The sequence below is a fragment of the Sorex araneus genome, chromosome 5 (assembly GCF_027595985.1).
Source record: "Sorex araneus isolate mSorAra2 chromosome 5, mSorAra2.pri, whole genome shotgun sequence".
NCBI classification, from domain to species: Eukaryota; Metazoa; Chordata; class Mammalia; order Eulipotyphla; family Soricidae; genus Sorex; species Sorex araneus.
In genome coordinates, this window is record NC_073306.1 from 83,965,019 (window position 1) to 83,980,428 (window position 15,410).

General features: G+C 61.2%; 1 protein-coding gene across 1 annotated transcript in view; it reads left to right on the plus strand.

Annotated features, from left to right (window-relative positions):
* Nucleotides 1-15,410, plus strand: part of IQGAP3 (IQ motif containing GTPase activating protein 3) — a 36,009-nt gene that overhangs the window by 12,978 nt on the left and 7,621 nt on the right. The window contains exons 12-26 of the mRNA XM_055139396.1: nucleotides 800-957; nucleotides 2,197-2,309; nucleotides 2,386-2,549; nucleotides 3,246-3,336; nucleotides 4,123-4,290; nucleotides 4,368-4,507; nucleotides 4,611-4,781; nucleotides 8,519-8,602; nucleotides 8,885-8,956; nucleotides 9,037-9,106; nucleotides 11,786-11,994; nucleotides 12,476-12,625; nucleotides 12,832-12,995; nucleotides 13,768-13,992; nucleotides 14,915-15,055. Of these exons, the coding sequence (XP_054995371.1) occupies nucleotides 800-957; nucleotides 2,197-2,309; nucleotides 2,386-2,549; nucleotides 3,246-3,336; nucleotides 4,123-4,290; nucleotides 4,368-4,507; nucleotides 4,611-4,781; nucleotides 8,519-8,602; nucleotides 8,885-8,956; nucleotides 9,037-9,106; nucleotides 11,786-11,994; nucleotides 12,476-12,625; nucleotides 12,832-12,995; nucleotides 13,768-13,992; nucleotides 14,915-15,055 (2,120 nt within the window). The remainder of the gene's footprint in view (nucleotides 1-799; nucleotides 958-2,196; nucleotides 2,310-2,385; nucleotides 2,550-3,245; nucleotides 3,337-4,122; nucleotides 4,291-4,367; nucleotides 4,508-4,610; nucleotides 4,782-8,518; nucleotides 8,603-8,884; nucleotides 8,957-9,036; nucleotides 9,107-11,785; nucleotides 11,995-12,475; nucleotides 12,626-12,831; nucleotides 12,996-13,767; nucleotides 13,993-14,914; nucleotides 15,056-15,410) is intronic.

Below are 15,410 nucleotides of genomic sequence, written 5' to 3' on the forward strand. Positions count from 1 at the left end.
AAAAACCAAAAAAGAAAAAAAAGAAAGGAGCCTGGCCTTGTAGGTTTGTTTGTGCTTATTTAGTCTGGGGGAGCCGCCCACTGGTGCTCAGAGGCCGCTCCTGGTGATGCTCTGGGGTAGCTGGGCTGGCAAGCTGCTGACGTGCTCCCTGAGCCATCTCCCTGGCCCTGGCGTGAAGGTTTAGCCGATGTTGCTGTTCGCTACCTGCTGCCTGAGAGGACGGGACAGAGGGAAGGGCACAGCTGCTCGAGGTGGAGGGCGGTGTGAGCACCGCTTCGCCTTCCTCGGGGCAGGCGAGGACTGGAGCTGACCACTCCCTTGTTGGATGGACTCTCGGACAGGGCGGCGGCTCTCACCAACCTTCTGGGGCTCCTCTGTGAACTGAGAGTCTCAGAGGCGTCTCCCAGCCCAGCCCCGCTGCTGGCCTCTGATGAGGACGGACCCGGGATGTGAGGGGCTCCTGTGCCCTGAGCACGCAGCGAGCGTCCTCCAGGGTCAAGGCGGAGAAAACTTGTTTTGGTTCCTGGGCCACGCCCAGCAATGCTCAGGCCTTGCTCCTGGCTCTGCACTCAGGAGTTACTCCTGGCGGTGCTCAGGGGCCCATATGGGATGCCCAGGTCAGCCGTGAGCAAGTCCAGCGCCCTCCCCGCTGTGCTCCTGCCCCCAGGGAGGAGGAATTGTTACCCAAGGAATTAGGCCTAGGGCTTGGGGGATAGAGACTCTGGATGTGGGAATCTTGTGGGGGGCGGGATGGCTACCCCCGCCAGCACATGCAAGATGTGTCTCTCACCCGTGCCAGGCGCTGAGCCAGGAGGAACTCTTCGTGGCTGTGGAGATGCTGTCAGCTGTGGTACTAATCAACCAGGCGCTGGAGGCCAGGGACACCAGCGGCTTCTGGAGCACCCTGGTACACCCTGCCACGGGCCTGGCTGAGGTGGAAGGAGAGAATGCTCAGCGGTGAGGGAGATGGAGGGTGAGGGGCTGGCGGGGGTGGGCCCAGGACCTGAGCCATGCGCAGAGACTGCACGCCCTGCACCCCAAGATAGCGTGTTCTGGGGCGCAGGTGCTCCTTCGGCAGCCCCATGGCTGGGTGGGCTCATGGTTGTCTCATCTGTTCGAGCAGGGGGTTGAGCCCCTCTGTGAGACAGCAGAGCTCCTGGTGCATGTGTCCCACAGAGGGAGTGAGGGAGGCAGGGGTGGGGAGGAGAGAGAGGGCGAAACTACAGCCAGCTCGCTCTCTCTCTGAGGGAGACCAGAAGACTAAAGTCACTGCAGGAGGCCATCTGGGACCTGGGTGCGAGGAGAACATGGCCCAGGAAGCCGTACAGTCAGGGAGGGGAGGGGAGGGAAGGGAAGGAGAGGAGGGGGAGGGATGAAGCCGCCAGGGGAGAAGCCGCCAAGGTGGAGGGATGCCTCAGCCTCCACTGGCTCTTCAGTGGTACCTGGAACTGCTTGCCCAGGGCTCCAGGATGGGGTGTGGCAGTGCAAGTCAGGCTGGAAGCGGGAGTGGAGCCCTGGGTCTGCGGGAACAGCCGAGGTGTGAGCATGAGGGGCCCTCCAGGAGTCCCTGGGACGTGTCCTCTCAGCCTGTACAGTCTGTGGGCACCCAGGCCCAGAGAAGCACAGGACAGGGACCGAAGATGAGCCCAGGCTGCTGTGATTTGCAGAGGACGGGGAGGGAGCAGTGGGGGCAGCTGAGAGAGGACAGCCAGTGTGGGGATGCCGGGATGGACCTTGGGGCGGGCAGTGTGTGTGTGCATGCACATGCATGTGCGTGTGTGGAGAGTGTGTGTATGTGTGTGTGTGTGTCTGCATGTGTGTATATGTGTGTCTGTCTATGTGTATGTCTGTGTGTCTGTGTGTTTGTGTGTGCCTGGTCTATTTGCATATCTGTGTGTGTTCGTGTGGTGTGCGTGATATGTCTGTGTATCTCTGTGTCTCTTGTGTGCCTGTGTGTGTGTTTGTGTGTGTCTGGTCTATTTTTCTGTGTATCTGTGTGTGTTGTGGTGTGTGTGTGTGGTATGTGTGTGTCTGTGTGTATCTGTGTCTCTGTGTGTGTGTTTGTGTGTGTCTGGTTTACTTTTCTGTGTATCTGTGTGTGTTTGTATGATGTGTGTGGTACGTCTGTGTGTGTCTGTGTGTGTGTGTGTCTCTATGTGTGTGTCACCCTCATGCTCCGCCCTCTCCTGCCACCAGTTACTTCTCTGCGCTGAGGCAGCTGCGGGAGGAGCGCGGGGACATGCTGAGCTGGAACGACCTGCAGGCCGCCGTGAGCCGCGTCAACGCCCGCGTGCAGGAGGAGACCGACCGTGAGTGGAGATGGGGGCGCGGGGCCCGCCCTGGACCACGCGACCGGCCCTCTGCCCCCCACTCTTTCTTTCTCAGAGGTCCTGGCGGTCAGCCTCATCAACGAGGCCCTGGAGCAGGGTGACCCCAACAAGACCTTCTCCGCCCTGTTGCTCCCTGCGGCCGGCCTGGACCAGCTCAGCCTCCCCGTGGCGCCCCGCTACCACCACCTGCTCACTGCAGCCAAGAGGCGGAAGGCTCGGGTGAGCAGGGCCGCCCCAGGGGGCTCTCGTGGGCAGTGCCGTGTGCCCAGTTTGCCCTTGAGCGTGCCCCAGAGTGGCAGATAGAGGGTCTCCAAGGGTCAGGGGGCAGCAATCTGATGAGGGCAGACCCCACCCCAGTCCCCGCATCCCAGCACAGAGGGGCCACAGAGGCAGGAGAGAGTGTCTGGGTGGGGGAGAGAAGGGCTCTGGCCTCCGCGCGGGCCCCGCAGTCTGTGCTCTCCCCGCTCCCCACACATGGAGCTCATCTTCGAGTGCCAGGCGGGCCTCGTTGCTGCAAGGTCAGGGGCTGCTTGAGAGGCCACCGGCACAGCAGTGGACAGTCAGGCACGGCTTTGAAAGCTCAGATTCCCGAGACACACTAGGAGGGTGTGAGGTGGAGGCCGGGCTGGGAAGGGCCCCGCCGCTGGTACGGGGGCGTGGATCAGGGACAGAGGGAGGAGGCCAAGCCTGAGGTGTGGCTTGGGTCACGGGGGAAGAGGGACGAGGCACCAGGTCCGTGCAGGGTCTTCTTGGAGCCAGCTGAGGCCCGGGGGCAGGGAAGGGTTGCAGGGAGTTGCAGGGGGTAAGGGGTGGGCAGGGGTGTGGGGGGCCAAGCTGAGCTGATGGGGGCAGGCTGGGAAGGCCACCTGGGGACACTGGCCTAGACACTCATCTCTGTTCCTCTCGGCTGCCCAGGAGACAGGGGACCCTGGAGCTGTGCTGTGGCTGAACGAGATCCGCCAGGAGGTGCTGAAAGCAAACGAGGACACGGACGCCGCTCAGAGGAGTATGGGGCAGGCGTGGGGAGAGGGACAGGGCACAGGCTCCCCGGTCACTGCAGTGAGGGGGCAGGTCACTGGGGCAGGGGTCCAGCCCCCAGCTCCAGCTCTCGGCTGCGCTGCTGTGGCGAGGAGATGCAGGCTCGGGCGGAGCAGGCAGCGTGGGTGCCAGGTCTGGGGTTTCTCTGCTCGGCTCTGCGGGCAGCTGAGGCTTCACTCCCCTGGGGTCTTTGCCAGTAGCCCGCCTGCCTTTGAATCTCTGTCACCCAGCCCTGTTGCCTGCTCCTCCAGGAAGCCTTCCTTGACTTTCCCACTTCCTCCCTCTCCCTACACAGCTTCTGCTGCTGTTTTTTGTTTTACGCTTTTAGGGACCAGCCAGGGCTCGATGCTGGAGGGTGGTGGGAGCATGTGACGTAGGGCTCAAACCTGGGACTCCTGAGTGCTAAGTGTGTACCTGGACCTCGCTTCCCCTGGCGCTTTCCCCACCCCTGCACCTGGCAGTGCCCAGGAGTTGCTCCTGACTGCACTCAGGGATCTCCCCTGGCAGTGCCGGGGAACTATATGGGGTGCTGGGGATTAAACCTGGGTCAGCTGAACAGAAGACAGACACCCCTCCAACCTCGTCCTGCTTTCTTTCATCTGTGTCTGTGTCCATGCTGGGGTGGGGGGGGGGGTCCCTGCCCCCCTGCTGGGCAGGATGTTCTGGTTCCTCCTCAGCATCCCCTGCAGTGGGCACCCGGTCTGGGTGGGTACCAGCTGGACTAACCACTCTGCTCTCTGTCCTTCCCTGCTAGTGGCTCTAGGGGTGGCTGCTATCAACCAGGCCATCAAGGAGGGCAGGGCGGCCCAGACGGAGCGGGTGCTGCGGAACCCTGCCGTGGCCCTGCGAGGGGTGCTCCCCGACTGTGCCCATGGCTACCAGCGAGCCCTGGAAGGTGCCATGGCAAAGAAGCACCGGCCAGGTAACAGCCCCTGCCTGGCCGCCGGCCGCCCCGCCCTCCCGCCACCCGCTCTTCCTGCAGACTTTGCTTCTGTCCAGGGGACGCGGCCCTCTGGGTTCCACACGACCTGCAGGACGGGACCACCTACTACCTCCACCTGCAGAGCTTCCAGGGCACCTGGGCACAGCCCCGCGGCTGTCGCCTCAGCACCTCCCACCTGACGCGGGAGGAGATCCAGGTAGCGGGGTGCTCTGCAAGAAAGGGGGTGGTCGTGGTGGGAGGAGCCGGAGAGGTGGCCACCTGCCAGGCCCGCCCCAGACTCCTCTCCGGTGCCCCCGCAGTTGGCTGTCACCAAGGTCACAGCTGCCCACGACCGGCGGCTGCTCTGGAAGGCCAGCGAGGGCTTCGTCATCCGGCTCCAGGCCCGTCTCCGCGGCTTCCTGGCACGGCAGGCGTTCTCCGAGCGCGCCCACTTCCTGAGGACCCAGCTCCCCGCAGTCCTCACCATCCAGGTGACAGCGCCGGCTCCCACATGTCCCCAGGGACAGGCTCCTCCCCGGTGTGTCTGCTGAGTGGTGTTGGCCGGTCTGCCAGTCTCGGGACTCAGCTGCCCCTATGGGCCTGCGCCCGCAGCTCCGGAGATGGGGCACAGCTTCTCCCGCCAGCCCCGTGCAGTCAGCTCCAGCACGGGACAGGCCAGGGTGCCGGGGGCATGGCCCAGGCAAAGGCACTTGTACATGTGAGGCCACGAGTCTGTCTCAGGCCACACCTGGTGTGCATGAACCCCATGCCTGAAGGAGTACAGCACCCCGACCCTCATGGGCAAGCTCCACGGCTGAGAACGTGGCCCCCCGCGAGCCCCATGACCACGTATGTGACCCCTGTCACTGCAGCAAATGGTGGGGCGATAATGATTCTTGTTTGTTTTGGGGCCACATCTGACTGAGAGCAGAGCTTACTCGACTCTGTGTTTGGGGAACCATGTGGGTGCTGGGGAGTCGAATGGGTTGGCCGTGTGCAAAGAAAGTGACTTACCTGCTGTACTATTGCTCTGGCCCCCAAATGAATTTTTTTTTAAATTAGAAAAATATTTTTATTTATCTGCGGGGGGGGGGGGTCACACCTGACAGTGCTCAGGGTTTTCCCCTGGCTCTGTACTCAGGGATTTGTATGTGGTGCCGGGAATCAAAGCTGGGTCAGCTGCATGAAAATCAAGAGATTTGCCCACTGTACTATCTCTCTGGTCACGAAAATGATTTTTTTTTCTCTTTTTTGCTTTTTGGGTCACATCTGGCGATGCACAGGGGTTACTCCTGGCTCTGCACTCAGGAATTACCCCTGGCGGTGCTCAGGGGACCGTACGGGATGCTGGGAATCGAACCGGGTCGGCTGCATGCAAGGCAAACGCCCTACCCGCTGTGCTATTGCTCCAGCCCCCTAAAATTATTTTTTAAAAAAAGATGGAGAGGTACCGGTGGTTATACTCTAAAATAGATTTCCTTTTGATTTTGGGCCACACCAGGTGGTGCTCAGGACTCACCTCTTGGCTCTGCATTCAAGGACCACTCCTGGCGGGGCTCGGGGGACCCTATGTGGCTCTAAGGATCGAAGTCTGGTCAGCCACGTGCAGGGCCAGCGCCTCACCCGGCGTACTAGCTCCCCAGCCCAGTCTCCTCTGGGGCTAGAGCTTGTGCTTGTTCTCGCGCACCAGCACTTTCCATCTTGTCCCCATGCCGCGTGTCCGGGGCGGCCTCTGCAGCTGGTGCACGTGGAACGCACTTCACACAGGCGCGCGGGCCGAGGCAGCCTGGACTGCCAGGGCAGGGCGCAGTGCCAGAGAGCCGTGGGCAGGGGGCTGCACTTGCCCTGCGCGTGTGAAGCTTTGGGTTCAGGCCTAAGCATGAGACGGAAATAGATCCCAGGGTGAGAGATGCAGTACGGAGACTAAGGCTCTGCCCCTGCATGCGGCCAGCCCCAGTCGCCCGTGCACTGCCGGGAGGCATCCCCCAGCAAAGGACCAGGGCAGCCCCTGAGCACCGCCAGGGTGTGGCCAAGTCCTCCCCTCCCGAATGGACACTTCATTCAATACAGCTTCCTGGGGCCTGAGAGGTAGTGTAGGGGCGAGGGTGCTTGCCCTGCGCGCAGGTGACGCTGGTTTGGTCCCAGGCACTTTATAGGGTCCCCTGAGGTCTGCCAGGAGTAAGCCCTGAGCACTGCTGGTGTGGCCCAAAACCCTAAATAAATAAATGAGCCTCTCTGGATGCTCAGAGTCTGCCAAGGACGTGCTTGGCCCTGGGAAAGTGGAGATGGGGGTGAGAGCAGGGCACAGACCACAGCAGGGAACCACGGGGAGGCAGACTCGGCTGGGCCTGGAGCACACAAGACTGGCCTGTGCCTCCCGGCCCTTGGAGAGAGGCCCCTGCCTCAGGCCTCTCCACCTCCCCACAGCTCTGTTTGCCTGGGCCGCTGACTGCGAGGACTCAGTAGGAAAATCTCTGGCGGCACTGGCCCAGAAAGCACTCCCGGTAGTGGTGGTGGCCGTCCTGAGCTGTCCAGTGTGGGCCACTGCTCCCAGAACTCAGTATAGCAATGCTGGGCCGTCTTCTGGGTCATGGTGCTGTCTCCCACCCGGCCCAGAGGGCGCTGCGGTGGGAGAGGGATGGAGCCAGGGGCGGGCTTGCTGCTCGTGTTGGCGCTGCACGGCTTGGCCCGCGCCCCGGGATACTGAGAGGGCTCCTGGCTCAGAGCCCACCCGGCAGATGGGCCCGAAGTGGAGCCCCCGGTGTGCTGGGCATCATTGCCAGGGCTGGGGCGAGTCCCGATTGTAGGGCGGGACCTGGGGTTGGACAGAGGGCACGGGTGGCAGGGAGGGGTCTGGAGGGCTTGTCAACCCCCTGGAGCAGGAGCAGGTGAGTGCTGAGGAGGGAAACAGGCAGTCTCTGGGCTATGAGCACTAGGACAGACGCCACGGAGGCCTCACGGCGTGGCCCCGGCAGGGCAGCGGGGCCTTAGTAGAGGGGCGGGGCAGCTGCCTGTCCACGAGGGTGGGGACGCCCGGAGCCGGTACTGTGGTACTGCAGGTTGGGGTTGTGGCCCCCATGAAGTGCCCTCCAGGACATGAGCCCAGGATGTTTGATTTTGGCCCTAGCGGTCATGAAGGATTTTAGTGGGTGTCGGTCGAGAGGGGTGGGCAGTGAAGACGGGCATTGCCAGAGGCACAGACACCTGTTTATTCCATTTTATTTTGGCTTTGGTTTGGGGTCATACCCGGCGATGCTCAGGGGTCACTCCTGGCTCTGCACTCAGGAATTACCCCTGGCGGTGCTCAGGGGACCATATGGGATGCTGGGAATCGAACCCAGGTCAGCCGCGTGCAAGGCAAATGCCCTACCTGCTGTACCATCTCTCCAGCCTCCATTGTTGTGTATTTAGAGACAGGGAAACACTTGCTATAGTCGGGGGCCAGTGGGAGGTCTAGCAGGAAGGGGGGACCATCTGGCTCTGAGCCCCCGGGGTCAGGGCCTAAAAGGTGCTGAAGGAGAAGCAAGTGCCCCCACGTGACAGGAGGCTCAGTGGGAGGGAGCCGAGAGGTTTGCTTGAGACCACAGGGGCCGTGGCTTGTAGAGAAGGCGGGCACCTACACCCCTGCCATGGCTGGTCAGGGACTGGACCACCAGGCTGAGTGCTGGGCACGTGGGGGGCTGGAGGGAAGAGGCGCTGGAGCTGCTGCCACTGTGCCGTGGTCAAGAGACGTGAGCAGTGAGAACCAGTGTGGCCAGCTGCCCGTGTGACTTCTGCCGGTGCTGTGCCTGTACACCTCCATGCCTGTGCGTCCTCCACTCCCATTCACACGAGACATGCCGGTGGCAGCTGAGGGAGGAGGGTGGGGTGTGATGGCGAGGGCTGGTCTCCAGACGGGGGAGTGTTGGTGGAGACAGTGCATGCTTTGGTGACATGGCTGAGTCAGGGCACTCCTCAATTATATGTCACGCTCACATGTCCCGGTTGAGCTGTGTGAGGAAGTGTGGTCAGCATGAGTGTGCACATGTGTTTGTAGGCTGAGTGTGTGCGGGGACCAGCCAGTAAGGCTGATGCCCTAGTGGCTGGTGTTCGCCCTGCCCCATGGCACTGGGTGTTCCGTGAGAACGGAGCCGGTCTCTCCTGCCCCCTCCCCCTCCCCGGAGCCCTTTCCCTGGGGGTCCCGGGATGTGCCCTCCCTCCAGCCCCTCTGGCCCCTCTCCCGACTCAGGCTTGCTGGCGGGGCTACAGACAGAGGAAGATCTACCGGGAGCGGCTGCGGTTCCTGAGGGCGAATGTGGACGCTGTGATCAAGGTAGGGCCCGGGTTTGGGCACTCTCTGGTTTCTCAGGCTTGTTTTGTTTTCTGGGGTCTTGGGGTTTGTTTTGTTTGGGGGCCATACCTGTCAGTGCTCAGGAGTCACTCTGGACTCTGTGCCCAGGAATTACTCCTAGCAGTGCTCAGAGGACCATATGTGGTGCCAGGGATGGAACCTGGGCTAGCCACATGCAAGGCAGGTGCCCTACCCACTGTCCTATTGCTCTGGCAGCCGGTGGGCTGGCTGCAGGACCCCTGAGCCCTGTGTCTCTGCTCCCAGATCCAAGCATGGACCCGCATGTGGGCCGCTCGGAGGCGCTACCGGAGGCGTCTGGGCTACTTCCAGAAGAATGTGAGTGGGCTTCCCTGCCTCCCTCCATTACCGCTACCCTGGGTGGGCAGACACTGACCCTCCCCCGGTGTCCACTGCAGGTCAGCGCCGTGGTAAAGATCCAGGCTTTCTTCCGAGCCAGGAGGGCCCGTGGCGACTACAGGACACTAGGTAACGTGCTCCCGCCACACCTCTCCCCCGGCTTCCCAAGACCGCAGGGACTCGAGTCACACCCGCTTCGTGCTCGCGTCCTGTGCAGGGGGAAGTTCTCCGCCTTCCTTAGCATCTCAACGGCAGCTGCTGTCCCTGCCTGGGCAGCCTCAGAGCGGGGTCATGAGAGGGTGTTTTCTTTGAGGGTGCCCGGGGGGGCGGGGGAGAGAGGGCTGCCCGGAGAAGCCGGCCTTGCTCTCCCTCACGGCCGGCAGATGGGAAGCCGTCGTGTGTGGGTGTCGGCCGGGCTCGTGACAGCCCCGCTACAGGGATGCTCCTCCGGGTGCTTCTCACCAGGCTCGGGTCCTGTTCCAAACCTCCGCCAGAGGCAGGGCGACGTCCTCAGCCCGATTTCACCTTCTCCTGCTGCATGCCCTGCCCTGGCCCAGCTCTCCCACCTCCCTGGCCCAGCTCTCCCACCTCCCTGGTCCAGGCGAGGCTCGAGGGGTGCTCCCTGCAGTCTGGGGGGCCTCAGGGGAAACCCGGGGCTTCTGTGCTGGTGTTGGTGCCTTAGAAGCCTTCTGGGCCCTTAGGGTCTATCTGGGGGCCAAAACCCTGGTTGGGGGGGAGTGGATGGGTGTCTGGATTTGCTGCGGGGGGGGGGGAGCCCCTTCTTTCCGGGCCTTTGGGAGTCCCCTTCCGCTCCTCACGCCCCCTCTTTGCCTCTCCCCATCCACCAGAGCTGTGTGGGGGTCGTGACACAGACTCTGGGCACGGAGCCTCAGCCCACCAGCCTCTCTGTTTCCCCGAGGGTCGTCATGTCCGCTCACTGCCCTGACCACCCCACTCACCTCTCGTCCACAGCTTTACTAGAGGCCCTTGTTTTCCTCAGTTCTGTTTGTCTCCCTTCTCTGTGGGCCCCTAAGCTGTTCCGCTCTGCCGTGCCCTAGGAGCCGCCCGACCCGAGAGTTCTCACTTGCAGGACTGTGTGGATTCTAGGGCCGAGGGCTGGGGCCCTTGCTTCACGTGTGGGCCCCTCCGGGTTCAATCCCCAGCACCCTATGTATGATTCCACCCACTGCCTGAGTATCGCTTAGTGTGTGTAGCCCCCCAAAATGTCCAAAACGGCAGATTTGGGGCTAGAGAGAGTATGCTTTCTCTTGGAGAGGGTAACGCACTTTCCTGGAGCATGAGTGACGTGGGTCTAGTCCCCTGAGCCTGCCCGCAGTAAGCCCAGGGGCTCTGCTGGGCGTAGCCCCAAAACAAAACAAACGAGACCTATGGGTGTGTGCGGGGTCCTTCTGAGGGTCTTGTGAGCTCATGTGCTGTATTTCTCTTTTGTTTGGTTTTTGGGGTTACACCCAGCTGTGCTCAGGCTTACTCCTGGCTCTGTGCTCTGTGTTCGATCCTGGTGCCATGTGGGGTGCTGGGGATCGAACCCGGGTCTGTAGGTGCAAGGCTAGCACCCTCCCTGCGGTGCTCTCTCTGGCCTCCATGTGCTGTGTTTCATTCCGTCCAAGAAGCTGCCCTGGCTGGGCCCCCCCCCCACACACACGCCTAGACCTGCCTGCAAGCTTCTCACTCTCCGCTTCACTCTCCCGTCACTGGTCCCTGTTGAACTGGGGTGAAACTTGCCTCCTGGCCATGCGTCATCCTTCTGGCCTCACTGACCCCAGCCTGGGCCACTGCTTGGGCTCAGACATTGGAGACCAGTCCCAGTCCTGATTGCCAGAGCCAGATCCTCTTACCACCTTCTCCCAGACCTCACCTCCTCCAAGAAGCCTCCCAGTGGCTGTTTCTGTTTTCCCCGGCGTCCCCATGCCGGCCCCTCTCACAGTACCAGGCTGAAGCAAATGACTCTTACTGGCTCACTGGGCCACTTTTAAGGAGGGGACCTGGTTTTTCTCTTTCCAAATCTGACTCCATCTTTTCACCAGGACCAGTGACTTTGTCTCTTTGGTCCTCCGTGATGTCATTTGTAGTCCTGTGCTGGCCTCGCAGAGTTGTAGCTTAGTAAATGTGGCATATGCTAATTATTTATTACTTCCTGTAGTGCAGCTCAGAGGCGCCTCTTTGCTTAAGGTCCCATTCCGAAAGAGACTCGGGGAGTGTGATGTCCAGCTTTGACCTCTGAGTGGTGCAACACACCCCCCAAACGTTCCTCTCTCCTCATGTGCCTGACAGAGGTGGGCGGGGCTGGCCCCTGGGGTTCAGTGGTGAAGAAGAGCAGACGCTGAGCAGGGGAGGGTGTACATCAGAAGATGGAGCCAGGGGCTGGAGTGATAGCACAGCCAGTAGGGCATTTGCCTTGCATGTGGCTGACCCGGGTTTGATTCCCAGCATCCCATATGGTCCCCGCCCCCCCAAGTACCACCAGGAGTGATTCCTGAGTGTATGAGCCAGGAGTAATCCCTGTGCATGTGCACCTCCGGGTATGACCCAAAAAGAAAAAAAAAAAAAAACAGAAGGGGGAGCCAGAAAGGCCATCTGTGTGGACACCACTGGAAAAGGCCTGGGCTCGGCCGATTCAGGGCAGCAGAAGGATGGCTAAGTTGTGTGGAGACAGGCCAGGAATTGGGGGCTGGACTGGCAGGAGGCTGCCCGCCCACCGGCCTTTAGCAGAGCCGCTCTGGCAAAGGAGGGGTCTCTGGGATGGGGTGGGGGCACAGCTCTGATCCCGGCGCCTCCTCCCTCCACCAGTGTGTGCAGCCCACCCCCCTCTCAGCGTGGTCCGGAGGTTCGCCCACCTTTTAAACCAAAGCCATCAGGACTTCCTGGCTGAGGCGGAGCTGCTGAGGCTCCAGGAGCTCGTGGTGAGGAAGATCCGGGCCAACCAGCAGCTGGAGCAGGACCTCAACCTCATGGACATCAAGATCGGCCTGCTGGTCAAGAACCGGATCACGCTGCAGGTGGGGGCCCCCTCCTCGTGCCAAGGTCGGGGCTTCCCCGCCCCACCTGGCGCAGTGGGGTCATAGGAGAGCAGGTCCAGGACTTAAACCAGGGGCTCAGACCCACAAGGCATGTGCTCCGCCACTAGCCCCGTCTCAGGGCTAATAACCCACAGTAGAGGTGCAGTGATGAGAGAATCCCCCCTTCCCACACACACACACCGCTCGCCAGATGTAGAGACTTTCGGGTCCTCAACTGAAAGTGACCAGAAGCTCAGCAGTGCTGGGCTCGGGGGTGTAGGAGCCCTGGTTCCCTCTGGGGACTTGCTCCGTGAGAAACCCGGCGCCAGGTGGGTCTCCGGGCAGCAGTGGGGAGAACCGTGGGTCTCCCTTGGCTCCAGCCCTGACCTGGGCAGCAGAGTGCCTGGCCCTCGGGCCCACTGCCTCTGGGCTCTGTACAGCCGGGCTGCTGTCCCCTCCCCTCCCCCCGCCCTCCCTGCAGGAGGTGGTCTCTCACTGCAAGAAGCTGACCAAGAAGAACAAGGAGCAGCTCTCGGACATGATGGTTCTGGACAAGAAGGGGCTAAAGTCACTGAGCAAAGAGAAGCGGCAGAAACTCGAAGCTTATCAACACCTCTTCTACCTGCTGCAGGTGAGTGAGGTTGGGGAAGGAGCCGAGCTCTGCCACCAAGTGCAGGGGGCCAGGGGCCCTTGCCCCAGGGAAAAGGGGGTGTTTCTGGTCCCCCCCGGGGAGCATGGACCGATGGTCTCTGCCGTCTGAGTTCCCACCTGGGTCCGTTCTCAACCTGCTGAGTCTTCACAGCACGCACACCTATGTTTCCACCCGCCCCCTCACAGACTCAGCCCATCTACCTGGCCAGGCTCATCTTCCAGATGCCACAGAACAAAACCACCAAGTTCATGGAGTCGGTGATCTTCAGCCTGTACAATTATGCCTCCAACCGCCGTGAGGCCTATCTCCTGCTCCAGCTCTTCAGGACAGCTCTCCGGGAGGAGATCAAGTAGGTCGGCCGCACGCGGCCCCACTGGGGGAATGGATGCTCGTGGGGCGGGAAAGAGAGGCCGCCAGCTCCTCATGGTCATTGCGATTGGGAGGCAGAAAAGGGACCAGAGAAACTCTTTTCTTTCCCTTTTGTGGGTAGATATCTCCTGGGCCCATGGGGGCTGGGACACAGCTGGCGTGTTAGCAGAGGCCAGGAAGGAGGCATTAATATGTTTATTTTGATTTTTTCGGGGGGGGGGGGATGGCACACTCAGCGATGCTCAGGGCTTATTCCTGGCTCTACTCAGTTGTCACTCCTGGAATCAGGGAGTCATATTGGATGCCGGGGATAAAACCCAGCTTGGCCATGTGAAAGGCCCTTTACTCCCTGTACTAGCACTCCAGCCCCTGGGCATATTTATTTATTTATTTATTTTTGGTTTTGTTCCATACCCAGAGATGCTCAGGGCTTACTTCCTGACTCCACACTCAGGGATCAAACCTGGGTCAGCCGTGTGCAAGGCAAGCACCCTACCCATTATACTCTCGCTCTGGCCCCTGAGATTGTTTTTAAGAGGCACTGGGACCAGCTGGAAGGCCTTCCTGGTTTGTGCTAACCCTGTGTTCCATTCACGGCCAAGCGAGGCTCCCTGAGCATTCCCAGAGGTGCTCCCCAATAGAAAAGAGGCCCAGCAGAGTGTGCTGTGAAGAGCCCAAATGTCACAAAGGAAGAGGACTTGGGTCAGTTTCCCAGATGCCGGCCGCAGCCTCAGGGCCCTCTTACATCACAGGTCAAAGGTGGAGCAGCCCCAGGACATGGTGACCGGTAACCCTACGGTGGTGAGGCTGGTGGTGAGGTTCTACCGGAACGGGCGTGGCCAGAGCGCCCTGCGGGAGATCCTGGGCAAGGTCATCCAGGACGTGCTGGAGGACAAGATGCTCAGCGTCCACACAGACCCCGTGCACCTCTACAAGAGCTGGGTCAACCAGACTGAGGCCCAGACGGGCCAGCGCAGGTGGGCGGCAGTGGTGGCCGGAGGAGCAGGAGGGCGGGAGGGTGTGCTCTGGGGGCTTCACCTTTGGGCCTCACTGGCAGCCAGGGTGCGCCTTGAGACTGAGGTGCCGGCATGGACACTGGTCTGAGAGCTGATGGGGGCACGGAGAGGTGGTCTCAGCAGGCCCCTCTGGATGTGAACATGACACTGGCCGGGGCTGGGGCCTGCAGGGCTGGAAGCCCAAATGAAATGTGTTTAGCTGGCGAGTGATGTGTCTGTTCTGGCAGTGGATGGCCCGGGGGTCAAGGAGTCTTCAGACCTGTGGATAAAAAGGGACCCAGAAGTCGGGCTTCGGGGTCTCCCGGTGGCCTGCAGGTTCCCCTGAGGGAATGATGGGCACTACCCCAGCCCCCCAACTGGGGCATGGGGGTGTCCACATGGGGGACACTCATTCGGGACTTGCCCACAGCCTGGCTCAACATCAGACGTTTCTTGGCTTTGTGGGCCCGTTGCCCCCCATCTCTGGTCTCCTAAATACAATGATTCACACAGTAAAGGCACAGGCAGTGTTGGCAGCCCCGGCTGCGGCCACAGCTGCTCCGCACACCCCAAGCTCTCCATCACCCTGTTCTTCCGCTCCTTGCGGGGCTTCCCTTTTCACCCACATCCCTTTGCTCCTCGCTGCATCCTCCCTGCCCCTCTGGGCTGCACGCTGACTGCATACCTGGGATTATAGCAGATGAAAGTTTTCCTTTGGGCGATGTATCTCAGAGATGGGACCCCACTGGCCTCAGCTGGAGCAGGTACCTAGTCTCTCTCCAGAGGTTGTTTTTGTTTCTTTATAAACTTTTGCAGTGCCAGGGATCAAACTCTGGGCTTTACACCCATGAGGGAGGTGCACATGCCACCCCCTAGGCCTCACCTTCTGTCTCTCTGTCCACAGCCACCTGCCCTATGATGTCACCCCAGAGCAGGCCTTGAGCCACCCTGAGGTCCAGAGGCGGCTGGACATCTCCCTTCGGAATCTCCTCACTGTGACTGATAAGTTCCTCGTGGCCATCTTGTCATCCGTGGACCAAATTCCGTACGTGTAACAGCCCCACCCCCGCTGAGGCTCAGGGTCTCGGGAACAGGCCACAGGGGACAACAGACTGGCCTGGAGGGAAACACGGCACTCCAAGGGCTTCCTGGAGGCTGGGGGGACAGGCTGAAGTGACCTCTGGAGGAGGACGTGCTGGTCTTTGTGGACCGTCTGGAGCCTCGGGCATCACAGGAACATAGCCCCTCAGAGAGCACAGGGGAACGCGGCCTCCAGTGCCTACATTCAGAAATAAATACAGGACTGGGGCCGGAGAGGTAGTACAGTGGGTTGGGCACTTGGCTTGCATGCAGCTGCTGACTCCGGTTCAGTCCCAGCATCCTATATGGTCCCCCGAGCA